At 36.0% G+C, this 22,081-nt stretch overlaps 1 protein-coding gene across 5 annotated transcripts in view; it reads left to right on the top strand.

Annotated features, from left to right (window-relative positions):
* Positions 1–22,081, top strand: part of LOC139974333 (proton-coupled zinc antiporter SLC30A1-like) — a 36,964-nt gene that overhangs the window by 9,919 nt on the left and 4,964 nt on the right. For 2 of the 5 annotated variants that reach the window (XM_071981379.1, XM_071981380.1), the window contains exons 3-9: positions 2,740–2,968; positions 3,900–4,127; positions 7,294–7,476; positions 8,670–8,749; positions 9,304–9,486; positions 10,304–10,468; positions 17,157–17,234. In XM_071981379.1, coding sequence (XP_071837480.1) covers positions 2,740–2,968; positions 3,900–4,127; positions 7,294–7,476; positions 8,670–8,749; positions 9,304–9,486; positions 10,304–10,468; positions 17,157–17,234 — 1,146 coding nt within the window. Of the gene's footprint in view, positions 1–2,739; positions 2,969–3,899; positions 4,128–7,293; positions 7,477–8,669; positions 8,750–9,303; positions 9,487–10,303; positions 10,469–12,045; positions 12,108–13,045; positions 13,092–17,156; positions 17,235–22,081 lie in introns of all 5 variants that reach the window. The other 3 variants (XM_071981381.1, XM_071981382.1, XM_071981383.1) reach the window with 3 other exon arrangements.

Genomic DNA, 22,081 nt, shown 5'->3' with positions numbered 1-22,081 from the left:
TGTAAATGATATGCCAAACTCCATCAATTGCTTGCTTTTACAATATGCCGATGACAGTGCTTTAATTTACTCTGACAAAGATCCTAACAATATTGGCAAAAATCTTTCATCTGACCTGGAGAGTGGCAATAAATGGCTCATTGAAAACGAACTGTCGTTACACATGGGTAAGACCGAGTTGATTTTGTTTGGGACGAAATGAAAACTTGGTCAGTATACTGACTTCTCAATTGTTTGTGATGGTCAACTGATTAAGGCCAAACATTCTGTTGTTTACCTCGGTCTGGAGTTAAACCAATACCTTGATGGCGAACAAATTGTTCTTGGCATTATTAGTAAAACAAATTCTCGACTCAAATTCCTCTACAGGCAAGCTAATTATTTTAATCAAAATGTGAAAAAGACCATCTGTACAGCCCTTGTTCTTTGTCTGTTCGATTATTCCATCTCATCTTGGTATGGAGGTATATCTAAGAACCACGCTCTTAGATTACAATTCGCCCAGAACAAAGTTATCAGATTCATTCTGGGTAAAGATTTTTATTATCACATTAACCATGCTGACTTTAAAACTCTTGGTATTTTGAACATCAACACAAGGGCTGAACAGCTTCGTCTTAATCATGTTTTTAATGTTTTCCATGGTACCTCTTCAGTTTATATGAGGGAGAGTTTTATTAGAGTAAATAGTGTTCATAGCCATAACATAAGAGGTAGTAGTTTTAATTTTCAACTTCCCAAAATTAAAACGCACAGTGCTGGGTCTTTTTATTACAATGCAATTAAAAACTGGAACAGGCTACCTGAAAACATAAAATCCATCTTGCTGAAATACAATTTTAAAAAAGATGCCAAAGCCTACCTTTTAAATCATATGAATGTCTAGCTTGTAAATATCTTTCTTTCTTACAGTGTTTGTATGCATGTTTTAGATGTTTTAATAGTTTATTTCTTATCTTTTGTATTTTTATGGTTATAAGGACCCCTTTGGAAATAAGCTTTTAGCTTAAAGGGTTATCCTTGGCATGTTATTTTCTTTTTGATGCATTTAAGTATATTCCCATCTTGTATATATTTTAAATGTTTATCTTTATGTGCAATTTTTGTTTGTATGTAGATGAAGAATGATATCTTGCCGAATAAAATCAAATCAAATCAAATACTGTGGGTTGTACAATGGGTTGTACAGTGGGTTGCAGTGGGTTGTACTGTGGGTAGTACAGTTTGTTGTACTCTACTGTAGGTTGTACTGTAGGTAGTATGTTAAAGCTGAACTGTTTGCCTTGCATAAAGTTTTGCTCAAACTGTTATTCATGCTTGATAAAGAACTGTTCTATAATTCTAACTCTTCACCTTCAAAAAGACATTTGGGCCATTCTCGGTCACGTGTGTGACGGAAAAATGGGGAGATTTGCACTTTACCAGTAAGTAACTACTTTTAGGTAAAGAAAGTTAGGTTGATTGTAGTACTTAAGTATGCACTAGGGGACTCTTTCACAAAACCATATAGCTTAGCCAAATTCAGAACATTCATGTGCTGGCAGAGGTCATATAAAGGTCGGTCACGGGTGTGACGTGAAATGAAACTGGCTTTTTTGCACAAAAAAACATTGGCAAATTCCTCAGTTTCTAACAGGGCTGGATAACCCTAATTTCTCATGTTTCTACCTTAATGTGTTTCCATTCTTACAAGACATTTCACCTAAATATTTCACTTCTTAAAATTAGCATAATACTACATAAGCTAAAAAAATCCGGTCACGTGTGTGACATTGTTGGGTCACGTGTGTGACATTCTGAATTTTCAGTCCATACTATGCAATTTTTGCAGTGCCAATGTGACTCTAATGACCAAAGAACAGCACTGATGTTGATATTCCATAGGAATTACTTTAAAACAGTTTTACTGCCATTATTTAGAGGGTCACGTGTGTGACATTTTTTGGTCACGTGTGTGACATTCTGCATTTCAGTGGATAAATGTCACACACGTGACCATCAGTCACGTGTGTGACGACTAATAAGAGGCTATTAATTAATCGTAGGAATAATTATTTGACTGGATATTTTGCAGAACTAACAGTCTGTACCAAGAACGGTTGCATATCAAGTGTGGACATCATAAGGCACGTCAGTTACTTTTTACGAAAACTTTTTTGTTATTTTGGTCACGTGTGTGACATCAAAATTATGCTAATTAGCACCCATTATTAACGAAGAATTTAAGATCAGGAACCTCTGCTTTAGGAATGAAATAAATGAACCCATGTATAACTGCCTCCATGTGATAGTTGATAACTGAAATATTATTTCTAGATACTCATGTAGAAAAAGCAAATATACAGTTATAAACTACAAATTTTGGCTAAAACTTACAATAATGCAAATTTATGCAAATTAGTATGTTATGGTTGTAATTTTAATGAAAAAAATATGAAACAGAAAACTTGAGGAATCCCTCTAAAACAAAAAGTATAGCATTTGGTCCTGCTGAACACTTTAATTTTTTCATGCCAGTTTCATTTTCCAGAGAATGGCCCATTCGTTAAATTGCTTAATACTGAAGGTGACCTGCACACCTCAATATAATTCATGCTTTATGAATTTATGTCTAAAAAATAATGTTCTCACACAAAATATTTAAATGTGGTAGCCTATGAAATGAATTGCATTTTGCATTTCTCCAAGTTGCATTCTCTATAATTTAATTTTATTAAATATTAATTTTTATCTGTACAGATTGCGGAAAAGAATACTCCAAAGAACACATTTGGATGGCAGAGAGCAGAAGTCTTGGGGGCTCTGGTGAATTCTGTATTCTTGATTTCTCTTTGCTTCACCATTGTAGTAGATTCATTGAAGAGATTCCTGCAGACAGAACCAGTCTCAAATCCATCTATAGTCCTCATTGTTGGAAGTATAGGATTTCTAATAAATGTCGTCGGTTTGGGTTTACTAAGTACTCATGGTAAGCTTTTCACCTTCCCCTTTTATGTCGAGACAGAACTACTGCATTTTGTTGGAGACACGATATGTTTTTCAGAATTCATATCTACAGTTCGGTGACTTCACTGTTAAGGTGGAAAAATGGAATATTAATTGGAATGTATGATGTTGCATTGCTTCATGATTTTTAGCTGGTTGGAAATTCCAGTTTGCACTCACGTAAGTTTTTAGAGAATCTTTCAGTCTGTGAAAAGACAGATGACAACAAATGACTGACAACAAATTAGACAGACATTCCATAATTGAGGTCTCTGAGTTGACTTACTTTGAGCTACAGTACAGATGCCTGGGATGGGGGATGAAGTTAGACCTAAACAATCAAAAGCAGTTTCAAGGGATAAGAACCATCCTGTACATGCGGCTGACAGTAGTTCTCCAAACTTGCGTGGCTGCAGTAATCAATTCTCTGATAAAACCATATATGTTTTAAGTAGTTAAATCCTGTGCTCTATGCACAAACAATATTTTATTACTGACTGTGGGCTGATTGTCAAATTGATTGATTCGATATATTACAATCTCTCAGCAAAGGTCTCTAGGAGTCTTTTTATCACCCACACAGATGTTTCTTTCAATGATTAGAAGATAACCTGGGTGTCAAAGGAGGCTTTGAAAGGTCTTAATCTCTCTAGAATAGCAATATGATCAATAGTTAATCTCCCTAGAAAAGCAACTACTGTATGATAGTTAATCTCCCTAGAATAGCAAATTTGATAGTTAAACTTCCTTAGAATAGCAAATTTTGTATCATGAAAGTCAATGCTACCAATGGTTCTTTTCTGACCTGTACATCTTAAGAGATAGATGTATTTGTCTGTCGAAGCAGTCTAAATGTTGTGCTGATTGTTCAGTTCAAGTAATATTACCCTAAAACTGTTTACTTCCTCCTTCAGGAGTGGGACATGGTCACAGTCACGGGGGCCACGGCCATAAACCAAAGACAAGGAGTGTCTCCAGGTCTCCAATTATAAATTCTTCCAGTGAAGATAACACTCCATCTGACAGCAGCATTCCACCACCTGTAACTGCCAATGGAACTGCAGCTGCAACTTCACCGGAAGATGTTGGTGTCAGTATGATCACAGAGGGTGTGGATGAGGAGGATGTGTTTGTTGCTAATGGTAAAGAACCTTTTCACACTCACCAGAGAGAGGGCATTGATAACTGGGCAGTTGGTGTGGTGTGTGTGGGTTTACTATGTACAGTGTAGGGATGGTGGTGTGGTGTGTGTTGGTACAGTGTAGGGATGGTGGTGTGGTGTGTGTTGGTTTACCATGTACAGTGTAGTTATTGTGGGCACTAAATGGATCCTGCAGGAGAGAGGGCAGTGATAACTGGGCAGGTGGTGTGGTGTGTGTGGGTTTACTATGTACAGTGTAGGGATGGTGGTGTGGTGTGTGTTGGTTTACCATGTACAGTGTAGGGATTGTGGGCACTAAATGGATCCTGCAGGAGAGAGGGCATTGATAACTGGGCAGGTGGTGTGGTGTGTGTGGGTTTACTATGTACAGTGTAGGGATGGTGGTGTGGTGTGTGTTGGTTTACCATGTACAGTGTAGGGATTGTGGGCACTAAATGGATCCTGCAGGAGAGAGGGCAGTGATAACTGGGCAGGTGGTGTGGTGTGTGTGGGTTTACTATGTACAGTGTAGGGATGGTGGTGTGGTGTGTGTTGGTTTACCATGTACAGTGTAGGGATCGTGGGCACTAAATGGATCCTGCAGGAGAGAGGGCAGTGATAACTGGGCAGGTGGTGTGGTGTGTGTGGGTTTACTATGTACAGTGTAGGGATGGTGGTGTGGTGTGTGTTGGTTTACCATGTCCAGTGTAGGGATCGTGGGCACTAAATGGATTCTGCAGGAGGGTGGGCAGTGATAACTGGGCAGGTGGTGTGGTGTGTGGGTTTACTATGTACAGTGTAGGGATGGTGGTGTGGTGTATGTTGGTTTACTATGTACAGTGTAGGGATGGTGGTGTGTGTGGGTTTACTATGTACAGTGTAGGGATGGTGGTGTGGTGTGTGTGGGTTTACCATGTACAGTGTAGGGATGGTGGTGTGGTGTGTGTTGTTTTACCATGTACAGTGTAGGGATAGTGGGCACTAAATTTATCCTGCAGGAGAGGGCATTGATAACTGGGCAGGTGGTGTGGTGTGTGTGGGTTTACTATGTACAGTGCAGGGATTTGTGGGCACTAAATGGATCCTGCAGGACCACAGTGAATATTTATGGGCCACAATCCTCAGAACTGTACCTCTGTGATGTTGAAACAACCTACTATCACAAGTAGGTCCTAGGCTTTTATCTTGAAGTCCTCAGGAGTATACAATCTTTAAATTACTTTCTTTGTCAACATTTTCTGCAGGCTTCATGAAAACACTTTTGCAAAAACTTCTCGCTAAAAACAGACAATTTGCCCATCCGTGGTGCACTGCATATAGGGAGAACCTGTTAGGGTTTCTTGACTGTTATGTTTCCATAATTAGTATTTCAACTTTCTTTGCATGAACAGCAAAACATAAAAAAAACAAAATCTTGAGTGCGTCAAGTTTGTTGACACAATGCAAGTCAAGAGTGATATTAAGCAGCGTTGTTTACTATTTGGGTTATATACTGACATATTTATTGTGGATAGTTCGGGGAAATTTTACACAAATGCACAGTTAATGGCTCTATGTTTAAATCTTTATGGGGGCACCTTTGTTTCCCTCAATATGGTACAGGTAAGAGATGTCAATCTTGAACTGAATTTCATTCACATTCAATGATTCTATCTTGTTTTCTTCTCCTCTTTACTGACCCTTGTCACTTCTAAATAGTTCCATGTCTAGACAGATAACTGTGTGTATTGATCATGTGCAACAGTTTGCAGCCAACTGAGCCATGACTTTAGTTTAAGAATCTGAAGGAAAGAAGATATTCTACCCTGGTAGAGATTAAAACTACTTTGATGAGTTAAGCCATTGTGAAGCTCTGTGTGTTTGTACAAATGGTTTCTCTAGCCACAAAAATACACGAGCAAGCATTGTACTACTCCTTACTCATTGCATTGACAGCTGCACTCTGTGTAGGTCTTAACTTTGTGTCAATTCACCTTGCCATGTTGGGTAACACTAAACCACAATTGTTTGCCAGGATTCATCTGGCTTATTTCGATACTCCTAGTTATCAAGCCATATCTAAGCCAATGTGAAACATTTTACATCACACAGATAAACTGTACAGGTGTTGTTCCATTAAAAAAAAACCTTGTCTGAAACATTTCATCATTCCTGATCGGAGTCTGTAGGACCACAGTCTTAAACAGATACTGTACACATGTGTGCATTTATTAGTAATATCATACCATAAAACTGTGGAACTATGGAAATGCAACAAAACATGCATCCTGATTGTAATCAAATGTCAGTTCACTACAAACATCAGGGAATATGAATCAAGTATTTAGCTGTGGGCCTTTGCCTACAAGCGTAGTGTTCAAGTGCTGTTTGTACATAGTACTGTAGATAAGTACTCTATATACTTACTATAGTGTCAATAGTGTACCTTGGTATGAACCTCACAATCACCTAACTCTAAAATTCCAAGAGTTTTATCGTTTTTTATTGCAAGGGGTAAGCATAATTATATATATTTATATGGCACTTTACATAAAAGAATATCTCAAAGCACTTTTACATTGGACTATATTATATAGTAAAATCTTAAGAAATACAAATATAAGATACATACAGAGAAATAAATGGAAGAGAATAGTCAAGCTAAATCAGCAAATAAGTAAATAAATGGATGAATGGTTAGACAATTAAATCAATCAAGAAAATTAATGACACTTATGTAAACAAGGTTAAGGCAAATGAAAACAAGATGAGTCATTAAAGTACCTGATTTAAGATAAGTTGGATGTTGGCACTTGAAACAATCAACAGTGGGCAAAATGACAAAGTACATGATATATAGATGAGTTTGATGTTGGCACTTGAAACAATCAACAGTGGGCAAAATGACGAAGTACGTGATATATAGATGAGTTTTATTTTGGCAGTTGAAACAATCAACAGTGGGCAAAATAACAAAGCATATCCATTGTTTTTTTATTAACAGATAGACTAAAAAAAATACAAATGGAAATTGTTAAACTGTCCTTGGGGGAAATGTTTATCCCAGGATTTTTTATGTCTGTTGTGTACTACTGTATATATGAAGTAATCGTACCTCATAATTAACAGTTAAATGTCACACGCTAAGGGCATTCTGTTTTCATATCTATGTTGTAATTGTCTTGCAGGAAGTGCTCATCTGAACATGCGAGGCGTATTTCTTCATGTTCTTGGAGATGCGCTTGGTTCAGTCGTTGTGATGATAAGCGCCACCATCATCTGGAAGGTCGATGCAAATTGGACGATCTACGTAGACCCCGCCCTCAGTTTGTTCATAGTCATTATCATCAGCAGTTCAACAATTCCTTTATGTAAGTAGAAAAATATTTTATGCGAAATTCCGGTGCCCCAAGGTTTGATATGTTTTAGGGGGAAAAAAAAGCTGGTGAATTTCTACATCTGTAAAGGTCAAAACCATATGCTACAGTATCGGTTTTTGAGACACAGCTAAAGATAAGGAATTGATGTCATCATGGCAATTAAGCTGAACATTGTTTTGTTTTTTCTATGTAATATTTAACTGGATTATTATTCACAGAGGAAAATAATATTTTCTACAGAAAATATTGCAGTAATATTGATGTAATTCTAAATACAGAGAAAAGTTGTCCGGTTAGGAAACATTCCAATCTATCAGGTTTGAGGAAGAAATGGACAGGAAGGCTTTATTAGGAAAGTGAAGCTTGCAAAAACATGTACCATTATGACATCATAGAGCACCTAAGAAATGTGATGATCCACTTACTGTTATATAAGATGTATCCAACCAGTCAAAATGGCTTACATTCAAATCAATCTTATCTTGACTTCTGAAAATTTATGTCCAAGTAGTACAGTTTGTAATACTGAGTGTACACCAAGAGTGTTCTTAACAAATTTGATCGGTCAGTTGCAGAATAATGCAGAATTATTTGTCTACCGCTGGTTAGACTCTGTACGGTTATAGAAGTTAGATTCATTTATGTGTGGATCAACCAGAATTTCTCTGGTTTGTGGTGAGCCAGTTTTAGGCTGATGTATCTAGTAGCTGCAGTACACTTACATATATCCCTCGGCCACTGTTAAGATCTCCTTTCACATCACTGCTAGAATGGCGGAGTTATACCGACAATTTGCAAAGACTATCAATCGTTGGAGGTTAAAGAAGCCTAGATAATGAATTTACTAAGGGTGACTTATAGATCTCCTATTTCCTACAGAATAAACAATTTTTATATCATTCACATTTTCAAATGCCAGAGATTGAAAGTGATGTTTCGGTAATTCCATGTAGAATGAGAAGGGCATTTGACCGGTGGGGTCTGGCCTGAGAGGGCGCACAGTATTAAAAGGTAGTCAGTTCATTCTAGACACGGTTGAAAGCGAGTGCTAAGGTTTTGGGGAGACAGGTAAGCTCGTCACTTGCAAATGTCCAAACCGGAAAGTTTTTGAATAGTCCTTTATGACCATTTCATGCATTCTTTCTCACACCTTTGTTCTTCTTGCTCTTCTCTCTCATGAACAGTGTGGCAGTCCAGTCAAATCTTATTATTATCCATTCCTCAAGATTTAAATATGAACCAAATAAGGGTAGAGATTTTGGCAGTGAGTACACCCACCAATCTTTCTCTTCATTTTGGTCATTACTAATAGTTCATTGCTACAATTTTTTCCCTCAGTGATACCAGATGTATAAATCTTAACACCTATGGTTTGGTTTCTATGACATTTAACATCTTTATACCATTCATTGCATTAGGCCTTACCATAAGAGAAAGAAAGTACACGAGCAAAAACATTTAAGAATATTTATTACACATATATCCTTGTGAGATGATTTATAATTGTGCTCCCTTCGGATTTCTTCACAAGACCATAAAATAAGTACTTGGTAGTGACAGATTTCCAGATCGGGCTGTTTGATAACGACCCTACAGAAATTTGATATAATGGTGACTTATTATGTATATGTGTATAAAGATGTATAAGATTTTTATAAAGAATTTTATGTATATGTGTACAAAGATTTTAATGTATATGTGTATACATGGAAGTGCATTTTACTTTTATCATTAACGGCTGTCAAGGTAATCGATCGCTGACGCTCTTCAGGTTTTTAATTTCTTTTTACAAATATTTGACATTGAATTGATTTACAGCTTCCATATGTCAAAACAATCCACGATCTCCACCTGTGGCAATTATCAGGGGACAAGAATATTTTTACGGCCCATGTGTGTTTCAACTCTCAAGATGACTATACGCAAGGGGAGAGGAGCATCAAGGACATCCTTCACAAGCAAGGAATACACTCCTCAACGATCCAGCCGGAATTTGAAACTGTGAGTAATATCTGCTTGTTATGGAACTGTGATAATACAGACACGAAGACAGCTCAATCTTTGACTTGATGGCCTTCTTTTTGCAGAGTTCTATGTAAAAGACATTTTGAAATATATTGGGGTGGGGGAGTGGGGAGGAGAGAGAGGGAGTGGGTAACCGGTGTGAATGTTAGCTCCTCATTGAGTGATAGCAACAAGTGATATGCAGTTAAACATGTAGCCCAATGAGGATAACACCTAATCCTTCAAAAATACTTGTTTCAAGAAAGAAATGTTTCATGCACAAGGGGAGGGGGAGGGGGAGGAGATAATGAAATAACGAAGCAAGACAAGTTTAAATTCAAGTTATTTGAATGAGCAGTTTTGTCCTCCTTTCTATAGGTAATTTAAATTTGTTGTAGCAGTATTTCCAATTGTTTAGTATCAAGGGAACATTAAAATAACCTATTTGAGACTTTTTTTTGCTGAATATTATGGCCGATTGTTTCAATTCACACTTAAAGAGTGCTTGACAAATTCTTTGAAGTTAACTGTATCCTGTCACAAAACTGGGTCAGGGAGAAAGTGAGGGGAATAGGCGAATGAGCTTTTACCTTGAATTTGCGGAATATCTGTGATTTCTTTTCAAGCTTGGGGACAAAAACTATTATCCTAAAACACTGTAGCATACACAAACTGGAGCCTATACCGCAATTTTTGCAAAGTTCCGTGATTATATTTTTTTACCCCAGGCTCATCCCTGGGGGAAAGAGTTGGTTGGTATATTACTTTTTCTTTAACATTCTTACATTTGTATTCTGTCTGCCTTATTGTACAGTCTGAGAGGCATTCCAGTGTAGGCTCAATGGATGAAGAGAGCTGCCTCCTTATGTGTAATTCTCAAAAGTGTGAAGCCCAAACCTGTTGCGCCAGTCGTAAGCCGTCCATAAAACAACTACCTCCATCGCCACCTGAAGAGGACTCCCCAACGAGGAGTCATGGGGTACGAACATAGTTTATATTTTTCATTCATGCTCTCCAAGTAGTCGAAAGCTTGTGCCAGCGGTTTGTAGAACATCCCACCCCTCCCCTTTCCCCCTCCCAGAGGGAAAGTATGATCCATAGGATTAATTCTCTATCATATTTTAAGAAACTGGGGGATGATTCTAAGGCTGTATTTTCCAGTGAGTTGGTCACATTACGATGATCTCTCGCAGGTCCGAAAGGTTGTCACAGAGTTTCTAAAATGCTGACTTGAGATGTGTGATCAAGAGTGACTCATCTCCCTTCATTTAATTATAGATAAGGATCATCAAAATGGATGCACCAATTTGAATTTCAGGTAAAATTGATCCAAAATCGATGTGACAGATTGTCGCATGGTTTCTAGAACACTTCTCAGGAGAAGTGTGATCAAGTGTAGAAATCCATTCTATCCAATACAATAAGAGGTGGCAATCATGGTTTGGATTGTACGATGATAATTTCACCTGAACAAGACCTCAGACTGAACCACAATACCTGTAACTGGGTTCTAGTGTTGTTCCAGGAAGTGTGACAAACATCGGTCCATTCTATCGTAACAAAGGAATGTGTAAGAATCGTCCCTTACATGACCCATGGGGCTATTACTCAAATGTTGATCTTAGAATGCATGAATTCCAACCGTACATAGGCCTTGCACATGGAATAGGGCAATCTTGTTGGTATTCTATAATGTGCAAAATTACACTGAGTCAGTGAAGCTACATATATGGAATAAGTCAGGCACTCCATTGTAAAAATTGATTTTAGGAAAAGTCCATTGTTACTCAGACTTGTCTTATTGTAGGGACCTGCTCTCTGGAACCTGTAATTTCAAAGTTTGTTAACAGATAATTGGCTTATTGTTTAGGTGCTCTTAGCTTCACTGTAACATGCTGATATGCAAGACTTAATTCCATTGTTTTCTTAATTTTAGAAGTAGCTGCTTGCAAGGGAAGCCTGGGTTAATTAAGAATCAGTGAAAACGGCTGCATGTGAGAATGAATTGACTATTGGTTGGAAGTGTGCTGGGAATTGTGGAGTTAAGTTCATGTGATGCTTTTTCTGCACATCAAGGTAACCTTATGAGATAAAAACTTGGCTACAGGACAAGTAGGTTGTATGTATATGACACGTGTGAACTCTGGATTGTGGTATTAAATAACTTGAGGAAGTAGTAAAAACAAGAGTTGATGCTTTTCCAAGAAAAGGTCTCCTTCCATTAATCTTATACCCCCTGTCAATCTCCAAAGAAAGGAAAAAAGACAAAGGAAAGCGAAACAAAAATAAAAGAACAAAAGAGAAAACAATAAGAAAAGAACAAAAAGAAAAGAATCAAGAGAAAACAAAAACAAAAATGAGAAGAAAAAAAAAAGGAAAATGGGAAATTAAACTAAGAGAATAATGTATGATAATTCTTTCCGGTGTACCGTTTGTTAACTTTTTGGGAAAGCTTTCCCAAAGTAATCATGGCTCCACAGCCACCATTGATAGCCTGAATATACTTAGTTGAGATCGATGTCAGCCCTTTATTTCTGCATGTGCTCTCTTTTCCAGTTTTTAAGAAGTTTCATATCAGATAAACTGAGAAAAGCCATGATCTACAAGCCAGTCTGACAGTGAGTGAAATGTTTTTTTTAGAAGATCATTTCACACCAATTTCTATCCGTCGTTGTCACAAAAATGTCCTCACCACGTGTCCTCATCAAATTATAGGGAATCTGTTTGTCTTGTGAGAGAGTATAATATAGATAGTTGTTGGTGGCTCGTTAAAGAAAGAATCAACTGGTTTGAAATTTATATTTTAGTCGTCACTTTCCTGCAAATACTTGTAGTAAAGACTGGGAGTAAATGCTGGTAGTAAAATAAAGGCAGGATAGATGAAACCCACTGGAGGAATTTTTGGATGGATACTTGTGGAGAGAGACATCATTTGCAGTGCTATCAGTCTTGCTCTGAAAAGAATGTAACTTTCATCCACTTAATACCCAAAGTTTGCCTTCTTTGAAATTCTGAAAATCTGGAATTTTAATTGTGGCGGTGTACATGTTTTGGTGTTTGTGGGTTTATGTAGTGACCTGTCTCATCAAGGGTTTAAATTCAGTGGGAAGAATTGTACATTACAGCAGAAGAGATATACAAGTTGTGGTCACATGGTCCCTACATATATTATCCCTAAAATGAAGAGACAACTGACTCCAATAGGTTGAGATCTAATGAGTTAATTGCAAAGGATATCATAATGAACCAATTAATGTCTGAGATATTAATACAAGTTTAGAAACAAACATGTCATTGTTATTTAAGCTCAGAGGATGCCCTTTTCCCCTCAAATAAAGACAAGATAGATGAAACCCACTTGAGTTATTATGGGATGGATACTTGTGGAGAGAGACATATTTTGCATTTGCTATCAGTCTTGCTGTAAAAGAATGAAACTTTCATCCACTTAATATGACATACTGTACAGTGTGCCTTAACACATTACATTTCAAAATTGATTTATTTTTGCTTATTGAAATGTTGACTGACATATTTTCCTCCAAACATTGTTCAGCTCTTTAAGTGGTCGATGTTCAAATTCAGTCGTTTCAAAGACAGTGGTGAGTAATACAAGCAAGGAAGATTCCGATATATGTTGTTTGCATACAGTACAAATCAGCACAGAGACAGGAGAACTTGTAGATCAAAATGAGGTCATTGTCCATGATATCAAGTTGAGAATTGGCTTGTTAATCCCTCCCTATATATTTGGATCAGTCAGTTTTGCCTTTGTTAATATCGAGTGAAAAATCACTGAAAATCATGTTTAAGATTGTAACCAGTAGTACAGTTAGTAAATAACACTGTTTATGTTTAAATGGCTTGTTGAAAATTCTGCCAAGCAAAAAGTCTTAACGTAATATCCAATTGACATTCAATTCAGGTATTAAAATTTGTGCGCTTTGCTTAGTTGAGACATTGAACTTGTAACAGCAATGACTTCGGAAATTCATCTTGAGGTAATAATTGATTAGTCTAAAATGAACGAAATCACCGTTTTGAATGAGAATAACTGTTCAAGAGACCTGAGAGATGATGATGATGATTATGATTGTTTCTTTAATCATTTTCTCTGTACTGTATGCAAACAACGTTTTCATTCCAACTGGGATCCTCTCTGTGACGAACACAACTTTTGCAGTTCATTCATCTTCTTTTCCATTCTCAAAGTCAAAATTGAAAAAGAAAACACGATTTTCATCTATCTCAGTTACGATCAAATAGTTGTTTAGTTCATCTCACAGACATAACACTTACACAAGCCTGCCTGGTGAGACTCTGGCAGTGTCTTTCCAAACTCTGTCATTCTCATTTCAAAATATGTCAACTTTTGAGCTTTGATGTGAATCTGGTAAGATATGCGCTACCTTTATTGGTCTTGTTAATTCACAAATTGGAACCCATCATTCAGCTTGCTAGCAATTGCTAAAGGTTAGGACCTTAGTATCCATTACCTGTAGCATACATACCATTGGCGCATCGATTACATATAAGACAGATTGAAGGTGACTTCGAGACATGATTATATATATTATCTAGCGGGTCTTCTCACATACATGGCTAAAGGTTAGGACCTTAGTATCCATTACCTGTAGCATACAACATACCATTGGCGCATCGATTACATATAAGACAGATTGAAGGTGACTTCGAGACATGATTATATATATATTATCTAGCGGGTCTTCTCACATACATGGCTAAAGGTTAGGACCTTAGTATCCATTACCTGTAGCATACATACCATTGGCGCATCGATTACATATAAGACAGATTGAAGGTGACTTCGAGACATGATTATATATATTATCTAGCGGGTCTTCTCACATACATGGCTAAAGGTTAGGACCTTAGTATCCATTACCTGTAGCATACATACCATTGGCGCATCGATTACATATAAGACAGATTGAAGGTGACATAGAGACATGATTATATATATTATCTAGCGGGTCTTCTCACATACATGAAGAACAGTATCATACAATACCCAGGCTTAGAATGTCACAATTCTAGCCATTTGCTAGAAGATGTCAGTGCCTGAAGGCTCTACTGGCTAACAAATATGTCCTACTGGCATTTTCCCGAATTTACTGTACATCACACATATATCAGGCAACTATGCCTATTGGAGAAACTCAATGTTATTGTCTAATACTAAGTATCAAACCAGGGCTTATGCTACAGTACAGTAGGCACAGTATACATCCATTTACGTTGTGCAAGTGAATGTTACTTAAAAATCATTTGTTTATGTATGACATATAACTACTGGCAGGAGAATGCAAGTGCCCTTTTTTTATGCCTACTGGCAAACCATTGTATTGGCATTAAGCCATTAGACAACCTGAACCTGATGAGGTGTGAATACCGCAAGACATGCAACAGAGTAATTAAAAGTTGAAACGAGCAGGAAAATTATCTCTGTACCTCACACAGATTAGACCCTTGATTACCAATTGTATTCCCATACAGGCTTATAGTTAGGAAACAGACATGTATAGCAAATTATCTACTGTTTGCAGAATCTGAAACTCTATTTTCCTTGTTTGCTTTCAAACTTGTTTATCTCTTAAAGCAGTTATTGAAGAGAACGTTCATATTTTGTCACGCCCTTCACAAACAAGGACATTTGTTATGTATATTTGTGAGCGAAGGTGTTGATTTATCTGTGTGCATTGTAGAGTAATCATTTCATGCTTGCAATATTAGAAAATTACATAAAAATTCATCACAGCTGGTGGCTTTTAGTCACAGGGATGGTTCAATTCAGCTCTCAATTATGCTCACTGTGGGCTTTTGTAGAAATCATCCCAACAACTTAGCTGTGATTTTTATACAACAGTATCTACAGTAGGCTAAATTTATTTTCATGCAACTAAAACTCCTTTGAAATGTTAGGAACTCCTAGAGAAGAAGATAATATTAATAATAAGTAATATTTATATAGCTCATAATCAGCAAAGCCGCTCAAAGCGCTTTACAAATGTAAAACCTAAAAAAAAAAATTAGTAACAAAAACCTAAATATTAAATAAATAGAACCAATAAGGCATAAAATGTAAAAGCCTAAAGCAACAATTTAAAAAAAACATTCATAGCAAACGATAATAAAAAATATTAAAATATGAAAAAAGAAGAAAATAATTGTCTGAGTGATTGTGTCTTTATCCGTAGCTTTCATAGTAGAAGGACTTTCCTATAATTGCGATAGATACAGTACAGTATGAATTTGGATACTAGCAATGCAATAAATGAAATGACACACTAACCCCAACATCTCCTGGAATATTCTGTACTACCATTTTGGATGGATTTGAAGTAGTGTATATCTTTCTCTCGTCTATACTAATGTACTGAGAGTGCATATTAATATTTAATTTTGATGATCATATTACTGATGACACTTTGACCACCGCCATTGTCACCAGATCAGATGCTGCTGCCGTAACTAGTAACGGCACTGAACCAAAATCATGAAGGCAAAAGAAAAGCAAAATATAGTCGCCTCTCGTGTCATTTACAGGTTGGTAACATACTCTTGTAAGCAAATGACGTCCTTGGAGCACGTTGAGAGTTACAAAACTACAGTATTGTTTTACAGCTTTAGATTGCAAAGCATTGCTTGTGTTATCTGAAGAAGACAATGTCATCCATTGAGTTATAAACAAATATCACTTTTCGAAGGAAACTTCGGGTGCAAATAAAGCTGACTTTCTATTTAACAGTCAATCTTAAGTGAAGTTATAGTTACTAAATTTCTGTGTGTTTGACGTTACATGTTGTGGTGTTGTGCATCTCAGTAGCACATAAGTGCTCCCTCCATCCTCCCCATATTTCCTACTCCCCTGCAATTACTCACCAAGGGAGACATGTCAGTTGTTATAATAGCATCTGGCTATATTTGTCCCATTTGCTGGCAATCTGACATATATCCTATTTAAGTGCTATTCATGAAGTTTATAATTTAACAACAACTACTGGATGATATACAGATAATTCAATTCATTTGCAGACCTAAAAGTATATAAAAAGTCAAGTTTCTTAATTCCTGGAGCAATTCCAGAAAACTATTTAAAAGTATAGAGTTTGTTGTTTACTTATTTAATTTTATTTATCAGTCATAGTGTATTTTTATATGGTTTCAGGAGTATAGCAACTTCCACACAAAGTTCTCCTTTTCAGCAGAATGTTAAGGTTGTAATGACTATGGCCTGCACATGTTCTAACACTGTAGACTTCAGATGCTCTGCCAGTCGGCTGGTAGAGATATATTTTATGCCTTTCTTACAAAACCAATCTTTTTTTCGAAGAGAAGAGAGAGCATTTTGATGTGATACCCATCTTCCTTTCAGTGAATCTCTTTGAACTGTGGAGTACGGCTCGGCTAGCAACATCCAAGTACTGGTACCTCTGTTACTAAATATAACCTCCAGTATACACAGGGATCTTGTGTTGAAATGACATACTGTACCTGATGTACTGTAATACAAGCAATTAAAATGATACAGGTTGGAGCTTCAAAGGAATAACATATTCCCTCTGTGTTATTTTACTGTGCTTTTGTCTGTCTTTTCCCAGTAACCATGGTAACAATTCTTGTTATTATTCTCATCCCTATTTTAGGCCAGTTGGAATAATTATCTTTCAGGAGTCATGTATAGCTCTTTGGAAGAATCTCATCCATTGAGCTGGTACCAAACTGTTAAGTATTTTATTTTTTAAACTTTTTTTTTATTCTATGTTTCTACAGTGCATGTCAATTTAATCCTTCTTGTTTCTAAAAATAATACCTGTTCTGCTTTTTGCCCTGCTTTTTTTTTTAAAATACCTTGTATACAAAACAACCCCCTTTTTCCCCTCCCTAAATCCTTTGAATTAGGTTTTTATCTCATTGTTTGTAAATGCTGAAGTAGCATATTCCAACTTGGTTAAAAGTAAATAATGTATAAAGAGACAATATTAATGAATATTGAACCTGTTGTGAAATTAATATCATATTGGTAACGATATGATAAAAAAAAAAAAAAAAATTGCAAGGTTATGTTTACTTGACAAATGTGTAATAAACTTCAGCTACTAGTGATATCATTTCAAAATCAATTAGAAATCTTTGAATAAAATTATCCATGTTACACTTTAAAATTGTTAAATCATAAAACTAAAATTAATCTTCTACTTGATCGATTTTGTTTGCATATTGTACATGTGTAGTATATGAAAATGAAATTGGTGTTCCCCTCTGCTCCCTTCTCTCTGTGTGTTGCGATATATATATTTGAGAATACAAAAAAATGTAATTTGTTATTTGTGCTGTTAGCATGAAGGAACTATAAAATTTGAAGGAGAACTACATGCATCACTTAATTCATGATACTGCAGTTTGATTAAATGACTCTTTTAGCAAAATTTGAAGACACCAAGGATAGTCACAGTATAAACACAAAACTTGTCATAAACATCATCAGTTACTTACAGCATGCAAATAGATATTTTCTGTCAAACATATACGTCTGTTTTAAGTTTTTGTGGCAATTTTGATCCTCTTTAGCAATTTTTATGGTCACTAGATATGCAATGTAGGGGGACTTATAAAAGCATGCATGTGAAAAGAACCGTTCATGTGTTGCCATGATATTAGCAAATGCAACATGTATCCCAGATATTGTGAAATCAATTTTTAAAAGACAATTTTAAAACAAAAAATAAACTTGTTGAATTTCGTGAAACTATTTTGAATCCACCTATTTACTTTTTTGTTAAGCTTCTTTCTTTTTCTTTTTTTTGGGGCTCTATGCATTTGGTGTTTGGGATTAACATGTAACATAATGCTAATATAAATATACTCTCCAGCTAATTGACTAGGCATAACTTGTAAAGAATGAAAACAAAAGAGAAAAACAATAGGGTAACCATTGTTTGTTGGACAATACCAGGAAGAACAAACAAACAAATGGAAGGGTGTAATGCAATGGAGTATCTGTAAACATGAAATGTAAATAAAACATGGATTTAGATTGAGGAATGCAGAATTTTATTTTTGGTCTAATATCTGCAAACCGGATTGATTGACCAAAGTACAAAGAAAACAACCATCGCAGTGTTTTAACTTTGTGTTTGCAATGCTTTGTATCAATGCTGTAGTTAAAGAACTATGTAGTTGTACATTTAAACACATACCTGATTAACACAAATTAGCAATATGTGGCCGGGATATTTTGAAATCAATTTTTAAAAAACAATTTTACAACAAAAAATAAACTTGTTGAATTTTGTGAAACTATTTTTAATCGACCTATTTACTTTTTGTATCTAGCTTTTTTAATTTTGTTGTAATCTTTTGGGGCTCTATGCAATTGGTGTTTGGGTTTAACATGTTATATAATCCAAGATGGCCTCACTTACAACAACCAAGACATCAAACGTGTTTTGATATGGTATTTTGAAGATATATTAACCATAATAATGTTTGACATTTACATTTACACACATACCTGATTAACACAAATGCAACATGTAGCCCGGATTTTTGGTAATTTATTTTCAACAAACAATTTAAAAACAAAATAGAAACTTTGCTTAGCTTTCTGATCTTTGTTTTATTCTTTTGGGCTCTATGCTTTTGGGTTTAACATGAAATATAATCCAAGATGGCCTCACCAACAACAACCAAGACATCAAACGTGTTTTGATATGGTATTTTGAAGATATATATTAACCATAATACTGTCTAACATTGAAGCTTTTTGTATTATACCTTGCAAAGAATAATCTTAGTGAAGGGTTTGTAATGTCATTTGCTTATTATGTCGATTGTTTTTTTTTGTTTTTTTTTTTTTCCTTCTGAAATGTTTTATGTTTGTATACCTTTATTACACGAAATGTAAATTATTTCAAGGAAAAGTTTACAGTACTTCTGGCAAATAAAAAAAAAAACAACACAAAAAAACAACAATTGTCGAATGAAATATACACTCCAGCACATTGACTGTGCATAACTTGTTAAGAATGGAAAAAAAAGCAGAAAAACAATTGTTTAACCATTGTTTGTTGGACAATACCAGGAAGAACAAACAAATAAATGGAAGGGTGTCAAGCCATGGGAGTATCTGTTAACATGAAATGTAAATAAAAAAAGGATTTTGATTGAGGAATGCAGAATTTTATTTTTGTTCGTCAACATACATTTACTATGTAGACACTTAAGCTCCACTGTAGAGGCCTTGTTACAGTGTATAACTTCTCTACTGCTATATGTACCTCAGACACTTTCCTTTCAAAGATTTAAATTGCATGAACTAAATTAATCAAGTAAGCATGGGAATGCTTTTCTTTGCATTTTATGTTCTCAGCTCAAGGGTTTTGCAGTCGACAGTTGTAAGCAAGAAAAAAACAAATACTTAAGATTATGAAGTATTTGTTTCTCTTTAAAGGCATTGAAGACTCGCCCCAAACCACGTGCTGCGCTCTGAAAAAAGTTAACTTTCCTTTGCTTGCAAGTGAAATCTTCTTCTTTTCGCTACAAAATGCAGACAGTAAATTAAACGTGATACCTTGTTTTCTTTTATCTAGACCTGAGATGTCCATCGCTGCTATGTATGTCTGTTTTGTAGGTATTGACCGTAGCTGTATGTATTGACTGTACACTAGTGTATAATTACTGATGGTAACAAGCTCTGTGTGTATTTTCTGGGATCGATGATGGTGTCTAACACTTCTGTTACACCTCATTCGAAACTAGGTCAGATTACCAGCATGAGACATTTCTTTGTGTTCGAGTCTTCACACCCTTTAAATTTGTGAAGCTGACCCAGGTAACTACTGTACTGTACTTTATATGGTCTGAACAGTGCCTGTTGCCAGGGACATAACAAGGTTTACACACAGTAACAATTGAATGGGAAAAGTTTGTAATACTGTATGGTTTGCTTCACAATAGGCTACTGTATGTTTGTAACATACTTTTTACTATACTACATATTTGGCTGAAATGTATCTTGATTGGGGTATAAATGTAACAAACTTGATTACATCACCTATCTTCAACATGACCTACATTTCTTCCCCCTCTCCCTCCACCTCCCTCCCTCCCACCCTCCACTCCTTTTCATCTTAACTGTAATTGGTTAGAATTTTGTCATGAACTATTGAAACTCGCATACTAATGAATCATAAAGGCTCCATTGTTGTAAATCATAAATTGGCGAGCAGGTTTATTCCTATCATTAAATCACTATTACAATCTCTTGCCTACTGTATATACCCCACACCCAAGCTTTGATCATCTGTTTCCAACCTCAAGTATCCTTTGCTATATTATTGACAGCTCCAAGTAAAAACTGTGTGTGTGTGTGTGTCTTGCAATGCCCCAGCATCAGGCATACCATATTAATGGAAATATGACACGGTACGAAATAACCCACTTCAGTATCACATACAGTAAACCTGTCAATTCAGTTATACTGATGAAAATTGGTTTTTCATTTAAAACCTTTGTTTTCGAACTGACATTTTCATCCTTTGGTGATATTTGATCAGCTTAATAATAATAATATTCCACTTTTATGTAGCGCTTTATGCCAGCAATAGGTCTCAAAGCGCTTTACAGACGATATGTTACTGTACCCCTGGTCAGTGATAACCTGTCCCAGAGACAATCCCTCCAAGCGGCTGCAGTTACATACTGCGCCCAATGACAAGTTACCTCACAGGTACCCATTTAACCCCTGGGTTGAGAGAGGCAATTGAGATAAAGCATCTTGCCCAAGGAAACAACGTAGTGAACTAGGCAGGAATCGAACCAGCAATCCTTGGATCACGAGTCCGACGCCTTAGTCAATCGTCCACCACGCTCGCTATGATTAAATAGTCTTGTTCCTTACTTTCAAGTTGTATTGGATGGATGCAGATTGTAATTTAGTCTTTAGAATATCAGTGTTTTATTTAATATATATATATATATTATATGGACAGCATCTTGATGAGGGTGGGGAAAACACAGGGAATCCGCTGCCTGATGCCCTGAAGTACACAGACACTTAAGGGGAAAGAAGTTGTGTGGTTCTGTTCAGCAATTGAAAAAGCAGAGATTGCTTTTATATCTAGTTTTAGTAGTTTGTGCGCTTTAACACTTCATTATATATGTAGAACATTTTCAGTTTGCATAGTCAGTGAAAAACTAACAAATTATGATTTTCTTTATAAAACTACTTATCTTTTAATTTAAAGAGGTTGCTACCGTCACAGGATTAATATACCTGGAGGTCACCAATATTAAGAAAGTACATAGTTACATAAACAGTATTCAACATAAGTACAGTATACGAACTGTAAATGTTATTGCTCAACACTTCAGTTTTGCTATAGATAAGAATTGAGGTCTCATTTACAAGTATTGTTATGAAGTTTCTTTTCCAGACAGTGTTGTCTTAAGGAGTTGAGATTGAAGTCACCCCTCCTATAAACTGAGTATTTACTGAGGAATAAGGTTTTCATGTGCTTTTGTATGGGGAACCTCCCGTTAGTGTCAGCACCACTGCACATTGAAGGTT

This window comes from Apostichopus japonicus, chromosome 9, assembly GCF_037975245.1.
Source record: "Apostichopus japonicus isolate 1M-3 chromosome 9, ASM3797524v1, whole genome shotgun sequence".
NCBI classification, from domain to species: Eukaryota; Metazoa; Echinodermata; class Holothuroidea; order Aspidochirotida; family Stichopodidae; genus Apostichopus; species Apostichopus japonicus.
The sequence above is the reverse complement of the archived record's forward strand: the minus strand, read 5'-3'. Positions and strand labels throughout refer to the sequence as shown.